This window comes from Phodopus roborovskii, unplaced genomic scaffold, assembly GCF_943737965.1.
Source record: "Phodopus roborovskii unplaced genomic scaffold, PHOROB, whole genome shotgun sequence".
Lineage (NCBI taxonomy): Eukaryota > Metazoa > Chordata > Mammalia > Rodentia > Cricetidae > Phodopus > Phodopus roborovskii.
In genome coordinates this window covers 27,588,936-27,604,952 of record NW_026126409.1, presented here as the reverse complement: position 1 = coordinate 27,604,952, position 16,017 = coordinate 27,588,936, and the positions used below count along the sequence as shown (strand labels likewise).

Here is a 16,017-nt window from a genome sequence, read left to right as displayed (position 1 = left end):
GCTGGGATTAAAGATGCAAGCCACTACACCCAGCAAGACTAATTTTTAAAAGAACAAATTTATTGTTTATGTATGCTTGTGTCTTGTGTGTGTATGCACATCTGCACGCAAGTTCATGCATACACATGAGTGCAGGTCTCTGTAGAGCTCAGAAGAGGGCACCAGATTCCCTGCAGCTAGAAGTACAGGTAGTTAAGTACTTGTGTGAGTTTTGGGAAGTAAATTTGCATCTTCTATAAGTGCAGTATACACTCTTGACTGCTGAGCTGTCTCTTTAGCTCCAATAACAATTTTTAAAGAGAAATTCACTTGTAAACAATATTTGGAAATTGAAGCGCAGTTTCCTTTAACAAAGGGTCTATGCATGGTTGTTATTCTCAGGGAACCCTAAAAAAAGACAGCTTAGATAATGACTACGTGGCATCCTTAATATTGACCTATCCTGGAGCTAAGAGTTTGGGTGGAGTCATGAGGGAAAACCATAATGTTACCCCATTTGTCTTAATGATGTTACTATTTGAAATGATGTTACCCAAATACAGTATTTCATCATTTTCACCTCATAGTGTCCTAAATGATCTGCTTAACTTTTGTTGGTTTTCTTATCTTTTACAGATATGTATAAAGTTAAACTCATTAGAATGCTAGTTCCTGAAAACATTGACACATACCTTATCCACATGGTAACTGAGATCCTGGAGATTGGTGACAGCACAAGCCAGCCTTCCTGTGATCCCAACAGAAAGAGATGTTTCCCCAGCTCTGAAGAGAGCTGTGTGAGCTTTAAGAAAAGCAAGGACATAGTCACTGATACCAAGGTATTCGTTGCAGGTGGAATGTTTGCAAAGTGTCACATTGTTCACTGTGCATGCTCAGTGGATACATTTTGACCTGTGGTAATATATAAATCAGTATGCGCTATTCTCTTTGCTTTTTCAAATATGATGTGAGAAAGCTGTTTTTAAAGAGACAATAAAACAAGTATAATTATTATGTAGAATACCAGCTTAAATTTGACCTGCATTGGCTTTGTGGTCTGGAGAAACACACCTCATTCCAGAGATGTAGTTAATGGAATTAGCTTTGTGAATCATGGCAATGTGTATGGTTTATGGAAGTGAAGGCAAATTTGATAATAAATGCTTCTCACTAGCTGATTTTCATGCTCTCGTATGAAGATTGTACTCTATGTGTTGACAGTTAGTTACGCTTATGAGCATAACATAGGGGATCTTTTGCATAGTTAAAAGAAATATACATTCAGTGTTATTTTAGATAATCTTAAAATGGCTTGAATGTTTGTTCTATATAACAGATGGTAAGCAGAGAAGAACGATTTTCTGGCATGATTATAACATTGCAGGTTTGGCCTTTAATACCTGGCATGATTATAACATTGCAGGTTTGGCCTTTAATACCTTCAGGGTCTACATGATGTGCTGAGCCTTTAGTAAGTGAAGGTATTTTAGCTCTTCCATGGCAAGCTTGGTGTGGTAGCTTGTAGCTGTTAATACTTGTGTTAGAAGTGAGGCTCCATGTTTTAGCACTACAGAGGTCTCTGTAGGGTTCCAGCACTATATTCTTACTCTTCTCTACAGTGGCAAAATAAAGGGAACTGATTTTTTTTTAATTTTAAAATTTTTATTCATTTTTATATACCAACCACTGTTCTCCTTCTCTCCCCTCCTCCTACTCTCCCCCTCCCCCAACCCACCCTGCATCCACTCCTCAGAAAAGGTAAGGCCTTCCATGGGGAATCAACAAAGCCTGGTACATTAAGTTGAGGTAGGACCATACCTCTCCCCACTGTATCAAGGCTGAGCAAGGCTCCTACCTTAGGGAATGGGTTCCAGAAAGCCAGTCTATATACTACGGATAGGGGAACTGATTTTTTTTTTTTTTTTAACAAAAAAATAAACTAGTCTTTTAAAAGTCTTTAGTTAGCTTTGTGTATTTTCTTAAACAGAATTTGTTAATATTCAATATGAAATTTCAAAATATAATTCCTTTTCCTTATTCCTTTTCACCTTTTTTTTTTCCTTTCCTGTGAATATTTTGAACTTTTTTAAAGGCAGGAAACAAAATAAATAAAATATATCAAATAATTGATAAAACATATAAAGTCACCATTCTTGGAATGGTATAAGTTATACCTTAGGCACATTTAACTTAAACAAAGCTACCTTATTCTAAAAGCCTTCAAATGCTTCCAGTAAGTAAATTACCATGGCTAAGTCCTGAGGAGTGTTCTTCTTAGCAGGATTTTTGGCTCTTCTGAGACACCAGTGACTCAGCTTCCTATTCATATTTGACCCTTGACCGTTTGTAGAGCACTTACCTACTTCAAGTAGTACTTTTTGTTTGATTTTTTTACATGCGGTTGATATAGCACAAAACTTTTGTGCTATCAGATGCTTTTTTCGGGAACTCTGACTGGGTCCTAAGCATTTTGATAGATGAGCCCGTAGAATCACATCCAAAGTGTTACCTGTGTGTGTACCTGTTCTTTCTGAGAAGGGGATCTGTGGTCATCAGGAAAGTCTCGAAGCAGTCAATGAAGCAAAGCTTCTGTCATTTACCCAGTGAGTGTTTTTGAGTGCTCTTGCTTCTTGACCACTCTGCAGGGAGCGGCAGTCAGCCTACTGGTCTTCCTGCCACCGTGGGCGTCAGCACCTATGTTCTTTCTCATGTGCTCAATAAACTCTCTGTGTGTGCACGTATGTTCGCCTTCCTCAGGGCATCTCATTTGTCATCTTTTTAAACTTCTTTAATGTTTTCTGTAAAAGCTCTTGGACTTGGGGCCTTGTGCATGCCAGATGAGTATAGTAACACTTATCTATGTCCCCAGCCCTTTAGAGCCACCACTTTGACCAGCTCAAAATGTAGACCAGAAATAATGTCCAGTTTATTACTTAGCAAATGAGTGCCTGAACTTGAGTATTTTGAGAGTCAGTAGTAAAGCCAGTGGGGTGTTCAGTGGGTAAAAGCTTTTGCCTATGCGAGGTTGATGGTTGAGTTTGATTCCTAGAATCAATGTGAAATGGCTTCTGTAATCCTGGCACTCCTATGGTGATAGGAAGGTGGAGAAATGAAAAATGCCTGGGAGTTTTCTAGACTAGCTAGCATGGAATACACAGCATGGCAGAAACAGTAAGAGAGACTGCGCTGCAACATGCTAGGAAGAAGAGAAAGGACCCTTGACAGATACCTCTGACTTCACATGGCCGTTAAAGTATATGTAGCATGTACACATGCATGCATGCACGCATGCACACACGGACATGCACAAACACACTCTAATAATAATAATAATAATAATAATAATAATAAATCATCTTTAAAATGGAAGGTAGTGGGATTATAAGGAAATGCTTAAGGAAATTATATAATTTTTGTCTTTTATTTATTTATTATATATTTTTACCCCCCAAAGGATTCTGTAGATGGTTCTATTTCATTGTGTGAGAATTACTCAAGGTGTTTAAGTTGTTTTTACAGCGCTTACGTTTCTTCAGTTGTACGAATGTTTCTCTGTGTTTCTGTTTCCTGTAGATGTCATCGAAAATGTTAAAGAGAAAATTACCTGAGTGGTTTGACAAAGGAAATGTGTCCTCAGCTGATACTGGCAGCTCATCAATGGCCAAGACAAAAAAGAAAGGTCTTTTTAGTTAAGATGACAACTGCAGAACAACTTCTGTGTCCTACTGTCTTTATCTCTGTAAAGAATGAAAAGAAATATTTTAGCTTTAAAATTCCTTAAAGTCCAAAGTAAAACTCTTTTCAGCATCTAGCAGCTGGCGTCTTTAATTGCCTATCCGCAGTTGAGAAAAGGCACCTGAATCGTCTGAGACCCCGAGGACAAGCTGGAGAGTTAGGATGGGTTTTCCTGTGGCACTCTTACCTCTGTCTCATGTTGCAGTCTCTCTACTTCCCACATCAGTGGATGTGTCTCTTTGACACAGAGAATAGGTTAGCAGTTGTGTTTGGATCGATATGAAGCAGTCTCTGGTTGCCCAGATGGTGTCCTGTGAACGTCAGACAGCAGGATCACTTTACAGATTGTCCTTATTTTCTTGTACAGAAGCAGGTCTGTGTGTGCACAGACACATTGGATTCCATTAAGATGAGGGAAGTGTTGAAAGGATTCCAGTTACAAAGACAACTAAATGCTATGCATTTTCTACAAAATGTCTATTATTTTTCAAGTAATGTAATGTGCCCTATACTGAATATTAAATATATTTAATTTTCATTTATCTATTTGCTATGAATACCTTCAGTGTTTGAAGATGCCAAAATTTAATGTCTTATGTTTTACAGAGAACTTAAAAATTTAAAACTCAACTCTGTTCTGAGTAAACTTTTGCTTTTTAACTTTAAGTAGTTCACCATATAGCTTATGAATAGATTTTGAGTCTTTGATTAACTTGCTTTGTAAATATAAATGGACTGTTATTAATACAGGAGAAACACATGCTTGACTTCAGAGTAGATGGGGAAATCAAAGCTACTTTTTGTAACCTGCCAGAGTTTTATATATGCATTTTCTTAATTTGTTATACCTATAGTATGTGAGTGAATCTTATTATAAAACATTCAAACTGGACTTAAAACATGAAAATTCACGTGTTCTCATTTTTCTGCTTCCTATTACAGAAGTAGCTCCCATTAAATATGTCACAGATGTTCTCTAGTTAATTCTACTTTTCTGTGCCTTAACATGTGTTTCTACAACACACGAGCTCGAGCTTCACACTAGATATAGTGGCCAACTGTAGGAAAACACCTGCTTAATTGTTTGAATTATGAATTGGATTGGTTTTTTTTTTTTAATGGAATTGAAATGCAAAAATTTGCTGGCAACAATTATGCTTGGTTCTTTAGGCCTGGTTATTTAGCAGACTTTTCCTCGAGACCGAATAAAGTTAGCCTATTGCTTTAAAGAAAACGATTCACCAGTATTTATAGTCAGTAATAAAACTGAAATTTCTTGTAGACCTTGCAATCTTGGTGAACTCATATTCTTCACTGGGAACTTGGGCAGTTTTCCTTGACCTGAAGACTTTTCTAATGAGCTGGACAAAATAAACACATGATTTTTTTTTTGATACTATCTAAAGTTTTTTCTAGATCTAGAACATATGAGTAACTCAAAAATCAGTGTTTTATGGATAACTAAGACATGATGTAATATAGAAATACATTGTTTAAAAGACCAGATGGAGGTAGAAAAGGGACCAGTAAATCTCAATGTAACCAAGAATGAAAAAGCTGATGGCTGTAGTTTCATATTACATACCACAAATAATCTTTAAGACACAACTTCTGTTTTGGTATAGCTTCAAAGAAGACTCTCTACCATTATTTGAAAAGCCACATAGTTGTGTGAATTTCGGTTTTCTTACTATACCTCAAGCGTGTCCAAATAGGCTGAATGCAGAGGGCTGGGACCCCAGACTCTTTCAAACCCATTTACATAGTGAGGACATTTACAGGAATGAAACAGTGCCATCCTTGTCAAGTTTTTATGAAAAGATGTTTTTAAAACAAACAGTATTTATGTTCAAATGTAATTGTTTTATATGGCTGTTTGTAAATGACTCAATAAATCTTTTGAAAAAAAAACTCAGAGCTGAGTATATATGTTTGTAACTAACTGCATATATACTGAGTATGTGCAGAAACCAGGAGAATGAAAAACAACCATGAGGGCGATGAAAAAGGAGCCTGGGGGTGAGGAGAGGGTAGAAAGAAACAGGTGCTATGGAGGGAAATGGAAAACAAGGATGGACTTTAACTGCAGAGGGGAAAGGAAGAACAATACAGAGGGAGAGGGGAGGAGGGGGCAAAGCTAACACTAATTGCGTTTGAAAAGCTATAGGGAAGCGTTACTTTATGTTTATTTAAAAATATGTTTCTATGTATAATTGTGCTTGGTTTGGTTTCTTCAGTGCGGAGCCTGAGAAACCTCCCCTCAAGTTGTTGAGTCAGGAAGTCCAAGAGACTCCCCATACAATATCGGCTATTGCCCTTACCCTTGGTTGCCCCTGGGGTCTGGAATGTAAGAGCCTGCTGCTGAAGACACCACACACTTGGGGCATAAGATTTGGAGAAACCCCACTGGAACTGACCTGGAATCTCCTCCCTGAGGACCAGCTCTCCCAGTGCTGGAAGGTGCTGTGCAAACTATCAAGAAAGAAAAGCAATCAGTAGCCATGTCTAGCTATGAAGCTGCGAACCAAGACTGTGACCAGTGTGGAAAGAAGCACAGTAGAGACACTTTCGTCTCAGGGGTAAACAACAGCTGTTTACACTTAGTTGGAGGGAATTCATATCTAGTAATGTAAACCTAGCCAACTGTCTATGGCTGGTGAGCACCACCCAGTACACTAAAGCTGTGGCTCCCACCACAGCACCAAGCAGCACACTAAAGCTGTAACTTCCACCCCAGGCACTGTCACAGCTAAACAATATCTTGGCTGATTTGTTTAACATCTTAGTGTACTGCAGTCTGTTTTAATTTCCAATTTACCAAACAGTACATCCCACTTCCAATGTACTAGAAGTTGTGTTCACCGTGTTTATGTAAGATGTCCCACTAGAATATATATTCAACAGGAGGGGGGACTTTTGTCTGTATTGTCCACAGCTGTGTCTGCCACCTAGGAAAGTGTAGCACTGGGCAGGAAACCAGAAAATGTTGAATGAATGACTGAGTGGGAGTATCCACATGCTACAGGATCTAGCCAGAGCTGTTGCAGCTGAGGAGGCTTTTGGGCCCTTAGCCATCTCTACAATTCTCTCTTGTCATAGGTCTTACTTCTGTTGAGATATCTGGGTTACATCTGGTCTCTAATCACACTGACCACAAAAGCTTCCATTTATAACCCTAGCCATCAGCAACACATACTATAAAGACCATAGCCCTGCTATTTATTAGCTAGGTGATTGGGCACATCACTTAGAAACTCCAAGCTTCATTGAAATACACTGTAATGTAGTCAAGTTGTTGTGGAATTATTTTAAGATGTGTTACATTTGTTTATGCTGTAAAACACTTATTTAATGATGCAAAGATGTGTTGCATTTGTTTGATTAAATAAAATTAACCTGTGGTCTGGAAGTTAAGTCAACAACTAGCTTACAGGAAGTGGTAGGGAGGAGCCATGTGTAGCTAGTGTTCTTAAGTGGGGGAGGAGTGGAAGGACACCCTTGTGTTTTCAGAAGAGCCGAGCTAGGAGAGGAGGGTTAGCTGCTTGCTATTCAGACTCTCTGAGTGATTAGAATTTCACCTCAACCTTTGAATCCTGAGTTCTATAGAGGGATAGAAATCTAGATAATGCTCCCTTTAGCAGCCATGGCAGAGCTTGTGCCTTAGGGAACAGAATTCCCACCTGGCTGCGGCCAGTGTGGCCTAACTGCTACTACTAGCTTCCGAGTTGCAATTTCCAATTAGGACAGCGGTTGCTTAAGGGGCAGCCACAAAACTGGGTGAAAAACATCAGGTCTGGGCATAGTGGACTATGCATATAATGACCACACTCGGGAGGTGGATGTAGGAGATCAATAGTGTAGTGTAGTGACCCTGTCTTAAACAGAGAAGAAAGCGATCTCAGCTGTTCACTCCCTTGTAACTAGGAGCATCAGAAAAGACGGTATCTGGGTGTTCAGAGAAGGCAGCCTATCTCAAAGACACCACTTGAACATCACCGTGGTCTTGCTCCTGTCTCTTACTGTGCTCTGCCAGGAATCTGTGCCAGGAGCTTCAGGTGCCTTGTTTCAAGGCAAATTCTGGCTCTTAGTTGACTTAACACATTTACTGAGTACCTACTGTGTGCAGAACACAGTTCTGGAGCCAGGGGTCACATTAGTGACGAAAAGGAAAAGCAATATGATTCCCCTGAGAGAGAGAGTAAGGAGAAGGCACTGAGTGGGTAGGAGTGGGGTTCATACTGGGTGGGGAGACCATACTGAGCTGTGAGAATTAACTGTGATTTGTGATTCCGGCCTTGAGCACATTGGTCCACAATAAGCCTCTCTTATTAAAATCACTGTATTAAAGAGGAAACAGGCTTGGAGCATCTGGAGAGCACAATGTGCTTGTAATAGTGAACAGTAACCACTGTTGCCCTTATTGTAGGAAAGCTGCAGGAGGCCGCCTCACGGCTTGATGCAAATGGGTCAGGTAGATAGTTCTGTCATTCAGGGGCTCTCCGATTTCTCAGTGTAACAAAGTAATGCTTTCTGTTTAACAGAAAAATACAGAGGGGTGGACATTGTAGAAAGAGTTATCAAAATAATTAATCTGTTGTTCACGTACTATTATGGTTCATGGAATGGATAGCCATTAAAATCTCAGTCTTTTAATTCTCCCAAGGCGTATCGTAGCTGATTACAGACATTTAAACTAAGAAAGGAGGAAACAGTGCTTCCTGGGGTCTGCAAGCCTTTGAGAGGAGAACGTCATGAACAGCCCCACCCCCGTGCTCTTTGTTTTGGTGAGAGTAATTTATTATTTTCAAGACAAATGAGTTTTATACTGTTTTAAGCATCCTGTGTGGCTTTTTCTTCACACTGGCAAAAACAATCTAGCATTTTACCACACTAGTTCAAGACCACCATCTGCTGGTCAAAATTGGCAATTTCAGTTACTATGGTTTGTAGGAAAAGCAGGACTGTATGGGGGTTTTATTTGCAGATGGACACGACAGGAGTAAAGTTTGAAGTGAGAGCTCAGATAAAGTGAAATAAATGAGGTGAGTTAATCTTGGGAGTAAAAATGTATATAATTGTAGATATGAAACAGAAAAATACTATCAGATAATTGTATATTTACTTGGGTATATTTTAGTAGCCAGGAGAACTGGAGTAAAGCAGAAGCAAATGCAGAAACTTTTAGAATTTGTGAATTTTGGAAGCTGCTAGACAAAAGCTGACTCTAATGGAGCATGCCCGTGGAGCTTTGAATACACAACCTCAAAAATAAGTAAATGGGAGTTGTACCCCAGTCTTCACATAACACATTAAATCATGCACTCACTCTTCATTTTTAATTTTCTGAATGTGGATGCCTGTGAGCAATCTGCTTCAGGTAGATTCTGGCATGATGGTACCCGATCGACCTTCACTCAAGCTAAATGTAAAGATCCTTGCACAGGATTTTGGAAAGGACCTGATCCTGTTTTAGTATGAGGTGGAGGCCATGTTTGTGTTTTCTTGCAGGAAGAAAATGAGGTCCACTGGCTGCCAGGACATCTGCTGAGGTGTGTGGAGCAGAGGAATGTCAGACCTGTATGTATGTATGTATGTATGTATGTATGTATGTATGTATGTATGTTTGTTTGTTTCCTGTGGTGGGGACAGCAGGTAAAAAAAACCCAGAAGTCCCTAAGAACTGTGCATAGCCATGGGACTGTCTCATCATGGGTCAAAGGAAGATTTCCACATGAAGGCAGAGAAACATATACGATTTCACTCAGCCCATAGGACCAGCTAGTTAAGTTTAGATTCCTGCTGCCCCCCCAAATGAATAACAGTTTCAGCTTCACTGACCCAAAGTAAACAGCACTCTTCTTCCCATGAATGTGGGCACAAGGATAACTTACCTGAAGCTTAGAGCCTCCTAAAGCTGTGGGATGCTTTGTGGATGCAAAGAAGGTGCATTAAGCAGATCAACAGGCAGAAGAAAATTCATAACAGCACACTGCTTTAAATTCCCTCTAGTTAGTCTCAGAAACAAAATCAATTATTAGCAAGCCAAGGGCAGCCTTAGGACCAGAAGTGTTCTCTTTTTATCTTCCCACAAATCAATAATTATCTGTATTGTTCTGATTTTTCTCTGCAAATGAGCATTGCAGTAAATTCTCAGCAAAGTCAGAGTCCAAATTCTTGAATCTTAATAGACACAGACACTGGCATAAGTCTCTGGTGTATTTCTATTTATGTATCTTTGTGCGTGTAAAGGGCGGGGTGGGCTGGGTGGGGGAGATTCACACACAGAAAGCCGACCGCTAAAGAATTCCACTGAAGGGAATTCAAATACTGATTCAGTATAATCCTGATCCAAAGCTATCAAGACTATTATGCACAAGAATAAAAAGACAGTATTCAAAAAGAAGGGTTCGGTTAATGTTTGCTTCTAAAGGAGGAACTGTGTAGCTTTTCATAGCAGTAGGTGTTAGGGATAAAGCACATGGAGGACCCTGGCAGATTCCATGGCAGGCAAGGGACAAGCATGCCAGGAAGACTGAGCTTAAGTGAGAAGTTCTATTAGAAAGGGAAGGGAGGAGGAGAAGGAAAGAGAAAAGAGGTAAAGAGACACAGAGACACAGAGAGGACAGAAGAGAAGAGGGAGACAGGAAAAGTCTGTCTGCCCCCAGGGGAACAGCAGGAAAGAGTGGAAGTGGGTGTTTTTTTTCTTTTAAAAGGTCCTTTGCACCTGCCTTCTGCAGTGGCACAGGCCACTCAGATGGGCATGCCCCTGGTAGCATGGGCACTCTAACACTAAAGAGAAGCAAAATATGCCCCACTTAGAATGTGACAGGTCTATTCCGATCTGAGATAGGTGCTATATTGATGTTAGAAAGGAAAATATAGGTTAAGGGCTGGAGAGGCAGTGAAGAGAATGTGTAGAAGAGATCCTGGGTTCAGTTCCTAGCACCCACAAGGTGGCTCCCAACTATCTGTAACACCAGTTCAAGGCTTTCTGATCCCCTCTTCTGGTCTCTGCAGGCACTACATTTACAAGGTGAATGCATGCACACACATGCAGGCAAATACTTATACCCATAAAATAAAAAATAAAGTATCTTTTTTTAGAAGGAAGGAAGGAAAAGGAACAATGCAGTTACAGTTGTCTCTTCTAAACAAATGGAAAGGACACTAAGTGGGAAAGGAAGGCTTGGATATGAGAGGAATTGGAGAAGGAATAAGGAGTCAATATGATCAAGATACATTGTATAAAATTCCCTATGGATTAATAGAAATACATTATTAAAAATAGCATTGCAGAAATTGATGTGGGGGTTGGCTAGATCAGAAGAAGAAAGTAAGTTTCCCAACTCTGCATTAGCATATGGAGAGGCTGGTTGTGTAAGCCAGTATGGGGCCTGGAGAGCATGGAGGTTTTTCTCAAAGCCCCATGAAAAGACTCCAAAAGTACAAAGTCCAAAGTAGCACGTGATTCACTGTAGCTTATTAAAGAGATCATTTTGTATGATAAATAGGGGGATTGTCTGTGAAGATACTTAGAAAATCTAGAGGTGTGTGTGTTGTTAGGGTCCCTAAGAAGTCCCATACAAGACCACCAGTCGTGTGTACAATCAGCAAGAGCATTTATTAAAATTACCAACATGTTGGGGTCTAACCATCTGACAAAGTGGCAAATGGCAAATCTGAGAGAGAGTGGAGGTGAGTCTGGGGGCTGATTGGTGGGTTTAAACACAAAGTTAATAGGATTGGTAGGTTATCTAATGGTTAGGGACTTTCCAGTGGCTGGGTAGGGAAAACTACCTTTATCTTGCAGAAGGCTTTGGGGTGCCTGCTGATTAGTTGCCCCTGAGTGTTGTGTTTCCCTGTGAACTGCTTGCTAACCTCCAGCCAGTTCCAGTAAACCAAAACTAAGGCCTGGTCCCTGGCAGGGGCTAATAGAACCCTGCCATGGCTCTGGTCTAGCTTCCTTGCTCTCTCAGCATCAAGTCAGGCTCTACATTTTCTTTTCTTTCTTTCTTTTTTTGTTAGTGTGTTTGTTTTTCAAGGCAGGGTTTCTTTGTATTGCTTTGGAGCCTGTCCTGGAACTAGCTCTGTAGACCAGGCTGGCCTCAAACTCACAGAGATCTATCTGCCTCTGCCTCCCGGGTGCTGGGACTAAAGGGGTGTGCTGCCACTGCCTGGCTAGGCTACACATTTTCTGAAGACTGTTTTCTTCTACCAATAGTGAGTGGGCTCATATAATCCCTCCTCCCTTTCTTTAGAGGGACTCCTGGAGCTAGGCCTAGTGCTTAGCTGTGGATCTCTGCTCAAGAACTTTTCAAAAGGCCTAAGACACAGAAATAATGAAGTAAATACATAATTACTTCACCTAATGAAACAAGAAATGAAATTTTGTGCATGCTTATTTTTGTGAGGTGATTGTGGAGAAGCAATATCCCATAGCACTTGAAAAACCATGCTTTTTTTCCTATTTAATTTTTTATTAAATTTTTTATATAACACATTTTTTAATTTATTTTATATAACAAAGTCCAATTAAATGAAAACGAAAAACCATACTTTAAAATCCTCACATGGCACTAAGGTCATGCCACTCCGGGTGAACTGCGCTACCATCTAAGTCCATGCTGATATTTGAGCTGGGCTGCGGCCAGGAACCATGTTGGGTCTGTGTTTTGTTTTGTTGTGGGATGTTACAGTTTCACTCCTACTTAACTGGTTCCCACGCCTACAGAACTCACACTCTTGGCAGAGCAAAAACTTTGAGGAAGTAACCAGCAATACAGTCACTGGCGTTTATGATAAACCATCACCCAAAGCATCCAGAGGTGCCCATTCCATTTAAGAGACAAATTAATTGCGGGAAAAGACGGAGTTGCATACCTTCTGGATTTTACTCTGAAGTGACTATATTCTCCAAAGATTGAGAACACCTTTGAGGTCTATTTGGCAGTGTGGAGGCCTAGGGAGATGACTTAGTTTAATTTCTACTTCTTCGATAAAAGCAACTTGGGGAGGAAAAGGTTTACTTGACTTACACATCCCAATCATAGCCCGTTGTTTAGAGAAGTCAGGGCCTGGAGGAATACTGCTCAGCCTGCTTCCTTATACAACCTAGGACCATCTGTGCACTGGTAGCACCTCTCTCACATCTGTCAACAAAATGTCCACACAACATGTCTGCAGGAAATTCTGACAGAGTTTATTCCTCATTTGAAGGCGAATCAGTTCCTAAGTGACTCTACTTCGGGTCAAGTTGACAAAAACTGGTACAGGAGGTCAGGGTTCAGATACACCATCTTAGACTATGTGGATTTCCTCATGGGTCCAATAGTCCCAGAGACCTAACCCTATCTATGCTTGTATCCCTAATTCCAGAAATAAAAGATGGTTTGTCTCTGGTAGAATCCCCACTTTGATGGTTGATCTGTGAAGCGAGGACTATGGGGGTGGAAGAGGTATGGTGGAGACGGCTAAAAATGCCTCCATCTTTTCAAGTACACTAGTCCAGTAGTTACAGCATCGGTGATGGTATGGGATAGCTGAGTAGTCTCTCTCTGTCTCTGTCTTTCTTTGTGTGTGTCTCTCTCATTCTCTGGGTTGTGATGACAACAAAATCACAGCCCAATTATGAGTGCACATAGTTCAGTTGTGTTGAATATATTCAAGTGGTGTCTCTGATATCTAGAACATCTTCATCTCGGAAGATTGAAACTCTGTCCACATAAAACAATAACTTGTTTGCAACTCTTTTTGGTCTCTGGGAACCATGAATTGTACTTGTCTATTTTAATGAGTTTGACTGCCTTAGATGCCGGGGAGCCTATTTCCTAACACCAGTCATCAAACTCCCGCATTTCCCCAGTGCAAAAGCAAGGGAAAACACAAAGTTGATTGAAGACATCATAAACAGTGGCAGGTGGCAATGCCAGCCACTGCTGCAATTCCATGTGCTGTCTTTGCTGGAGCAAATGACACAGCTTCTTGTAATTAGACTATACCTTCAATTTCTTAGTGCATATTAGTAAATACAATAAGACATTGTACATGTGGAGGAGCGAGAGGTTAAAAAACATGACATCCCCATCTTCCAAATTGGAAGTTGGCATGGAGCTGTTGTGGTTTAAATGTGAAACATCCTCCACAGAATCACATGTTTGAACGCTTGGTCCACAGTGGGTAGTACCATCTGAAAATGTGTTGGGGCCTGACTGGAGGGAGTGGGCCACTGGATCTGGCTCTATAGCAAGACCTAACTTCCTGTTCACTTTCTCTGGTCTCTGAGTTTGAATGCAGTGTCACCCTCTTGCTTATGCTCCTATGCCTTCCTTGCTCATTGCATTCCCTGCCCACAATGGCTTCCTTGTGGAGTTTTCATACAAATTAAGTCCTTCCTCCACCAAATTCTTCAGTCAAGCTATTTTATCACAACCAAGGAAAAGTGACTAACCCAGTGGGATCAAGACATACATAACGAGGAGGGGGTATAAATACAGCTGAAATACATTTTACGAAAGTCTCAAAGAATTAATAGAAACATTGTTAGTATTCAGGCATCTGTGCTGGCCTGTCCTTAGGGTTCTGATAGGATATGCCCTCAGATGAAGCCACTAAGTGCCCATTCACGACTTTCCCTTTTAAAAAGGACCCTACCCAGCTCCCATCTTTCTCTTTCTCTCTTCTTTTCATGCCCCCTCTCTCTCTGCCTCTCTCTTCTCTTCTGCCATCTTTTGTGAATGTGGTTGCCTTTGTATTGGTCATAGATATTCAGACTTTGTAATGATGGATTTCTCCTGTGATGAATATGAAATAACCTTCATCTCTTTTGATTGATTTCAGTTTGAAGTCTAACTTGTTAGATATTTGGATAGCTATAACTGCTTGCTTCTTGGGTCCATTTGATTGGAAGATCTTTTCCCAACCCTTTGCCCTGGGTAATAGCTATCTTTGAAGCTTAGATGTGTTTCTTGTATACAGCAGAAGGATGGATTCTGTCTTCGTATCCATTCTGTTAGCTGCATCATATATATATATATATATATATATATATATATATATATATAATTTTATATAACCAAGTCCATTTAAATGAAAACAAACATTTATAGACAATATTTGGGAATTTGGGCATTGTTCTTTCCAAACTACTTCCTGCTGGTAAGGGGCGCTGTCATGGGGGATTCGAAGAAGATTCAGGAATCCTGGCTGTAGTCTATCAGGCTGCTTTGTCCTAGCTGCGTCTTTTTATAGGCTAGTAAAACCGTTAATGTTGAGAAAAAGTAAGGACCATTCATTGTTAATTCTTGTTTGTTTTAGATTTGTTGTTGTTGGTGGTATTGTTAGTATCTTTGCCCTGCTTTATCTTTTGGGTTCTGGGGAAATGGGGTTATCTATTGCCTATGTCTTTGTGAGCATAGTTAACTTCCTTGGGTTGGAGTTTTCCTTCCAGAACTTTCTGTACGACTCTATTTGTTTATACATATTGTGAAAATCTGGCTTTGTCATCTGAATCTACATCCATAGAGTCTCACTAACATGACTATTGAATGTGCTAATCCATAAAAAACAACAATAAGCATGCCGAAGTAGATGGGGAAAGCCCACCAGAACTCAACCCTATACAAAGAACCCTATACAAAGAACGATCTTCCCCAGTTTATAGTCACTACATGGTTATCCAATATTAAATCATCAGCCCTTAAGACATACATGACAATAATATTATACAGAATGATCAGGTTGTATTTAGGAATATAAATGTGTGTACATGTACACGTACATGAATACATATATACATACACATGTAGCAACAATTTTTCAAAATAGTTAATGAATTTGAAAGAGAGCAAGGAAACTTTGTGGGGAACAAAGAAAAGGGAAAAATGATGTGGTTATATTGTAATTTCAATAAAAGTAATATAAAAGTAAAATCAATACAATGCATTAGATACCAATTGCCAGTGGCTCCTCATCAAGGAATGGGAATTCCCCATGCAAGCTAGATTTTTGTCTTGACATCATCAGAAATATGTTGGAGAGTTGAAGGGGAAATCAGGTCAGGGGTAGATATGATCATTATACATTATTGTGTACATATAAAAAATTCTCAAAGCATAAATCTAGAATCAAATTTAAAGGAAAATAAATTTAAAAATTGATAAAAATCAATAAACGAACTACTAAGTAAAATTGAAGACTGGTTATTTCAAAATAGACATGAAGAGGAAAATATAAAATATTGAAAGAAAACAAAGACTATATCCACACAAATATGAATGCAAAGAAAAATAAGTTACCATTTGCAAT

The 16,017-nt window shown here is 39.8% G+C and overlaps 1 protein-coding gene across 1 annotated transcript in view; it reads left to right on the top strand.

The window, feature by feature from the left end:
- Positions 1–4,613, top strand: part of Wrn (WRN RecQ like helicase) — a 104,083-nt gene extending 99,470 nt beyond the window's left edge. The window contains exons 33-34 of the mRNA XM_051182266.1: positions 616–818; positions 3,553–4,613. Coding sequence (XP_051038223.1) covers positions 616–818; positions 3,553–3,672 — 323 coding nt within the window. The 3' untranslated portion in view covers positions 3,673–4,613. The remainder of the gene's footprint in view (positions 1–615; positions 819–3,552) is intronic.
- The last annotated feature ends 11,404 nt before the right edge of the window (positions 4,614–16,017 follow it).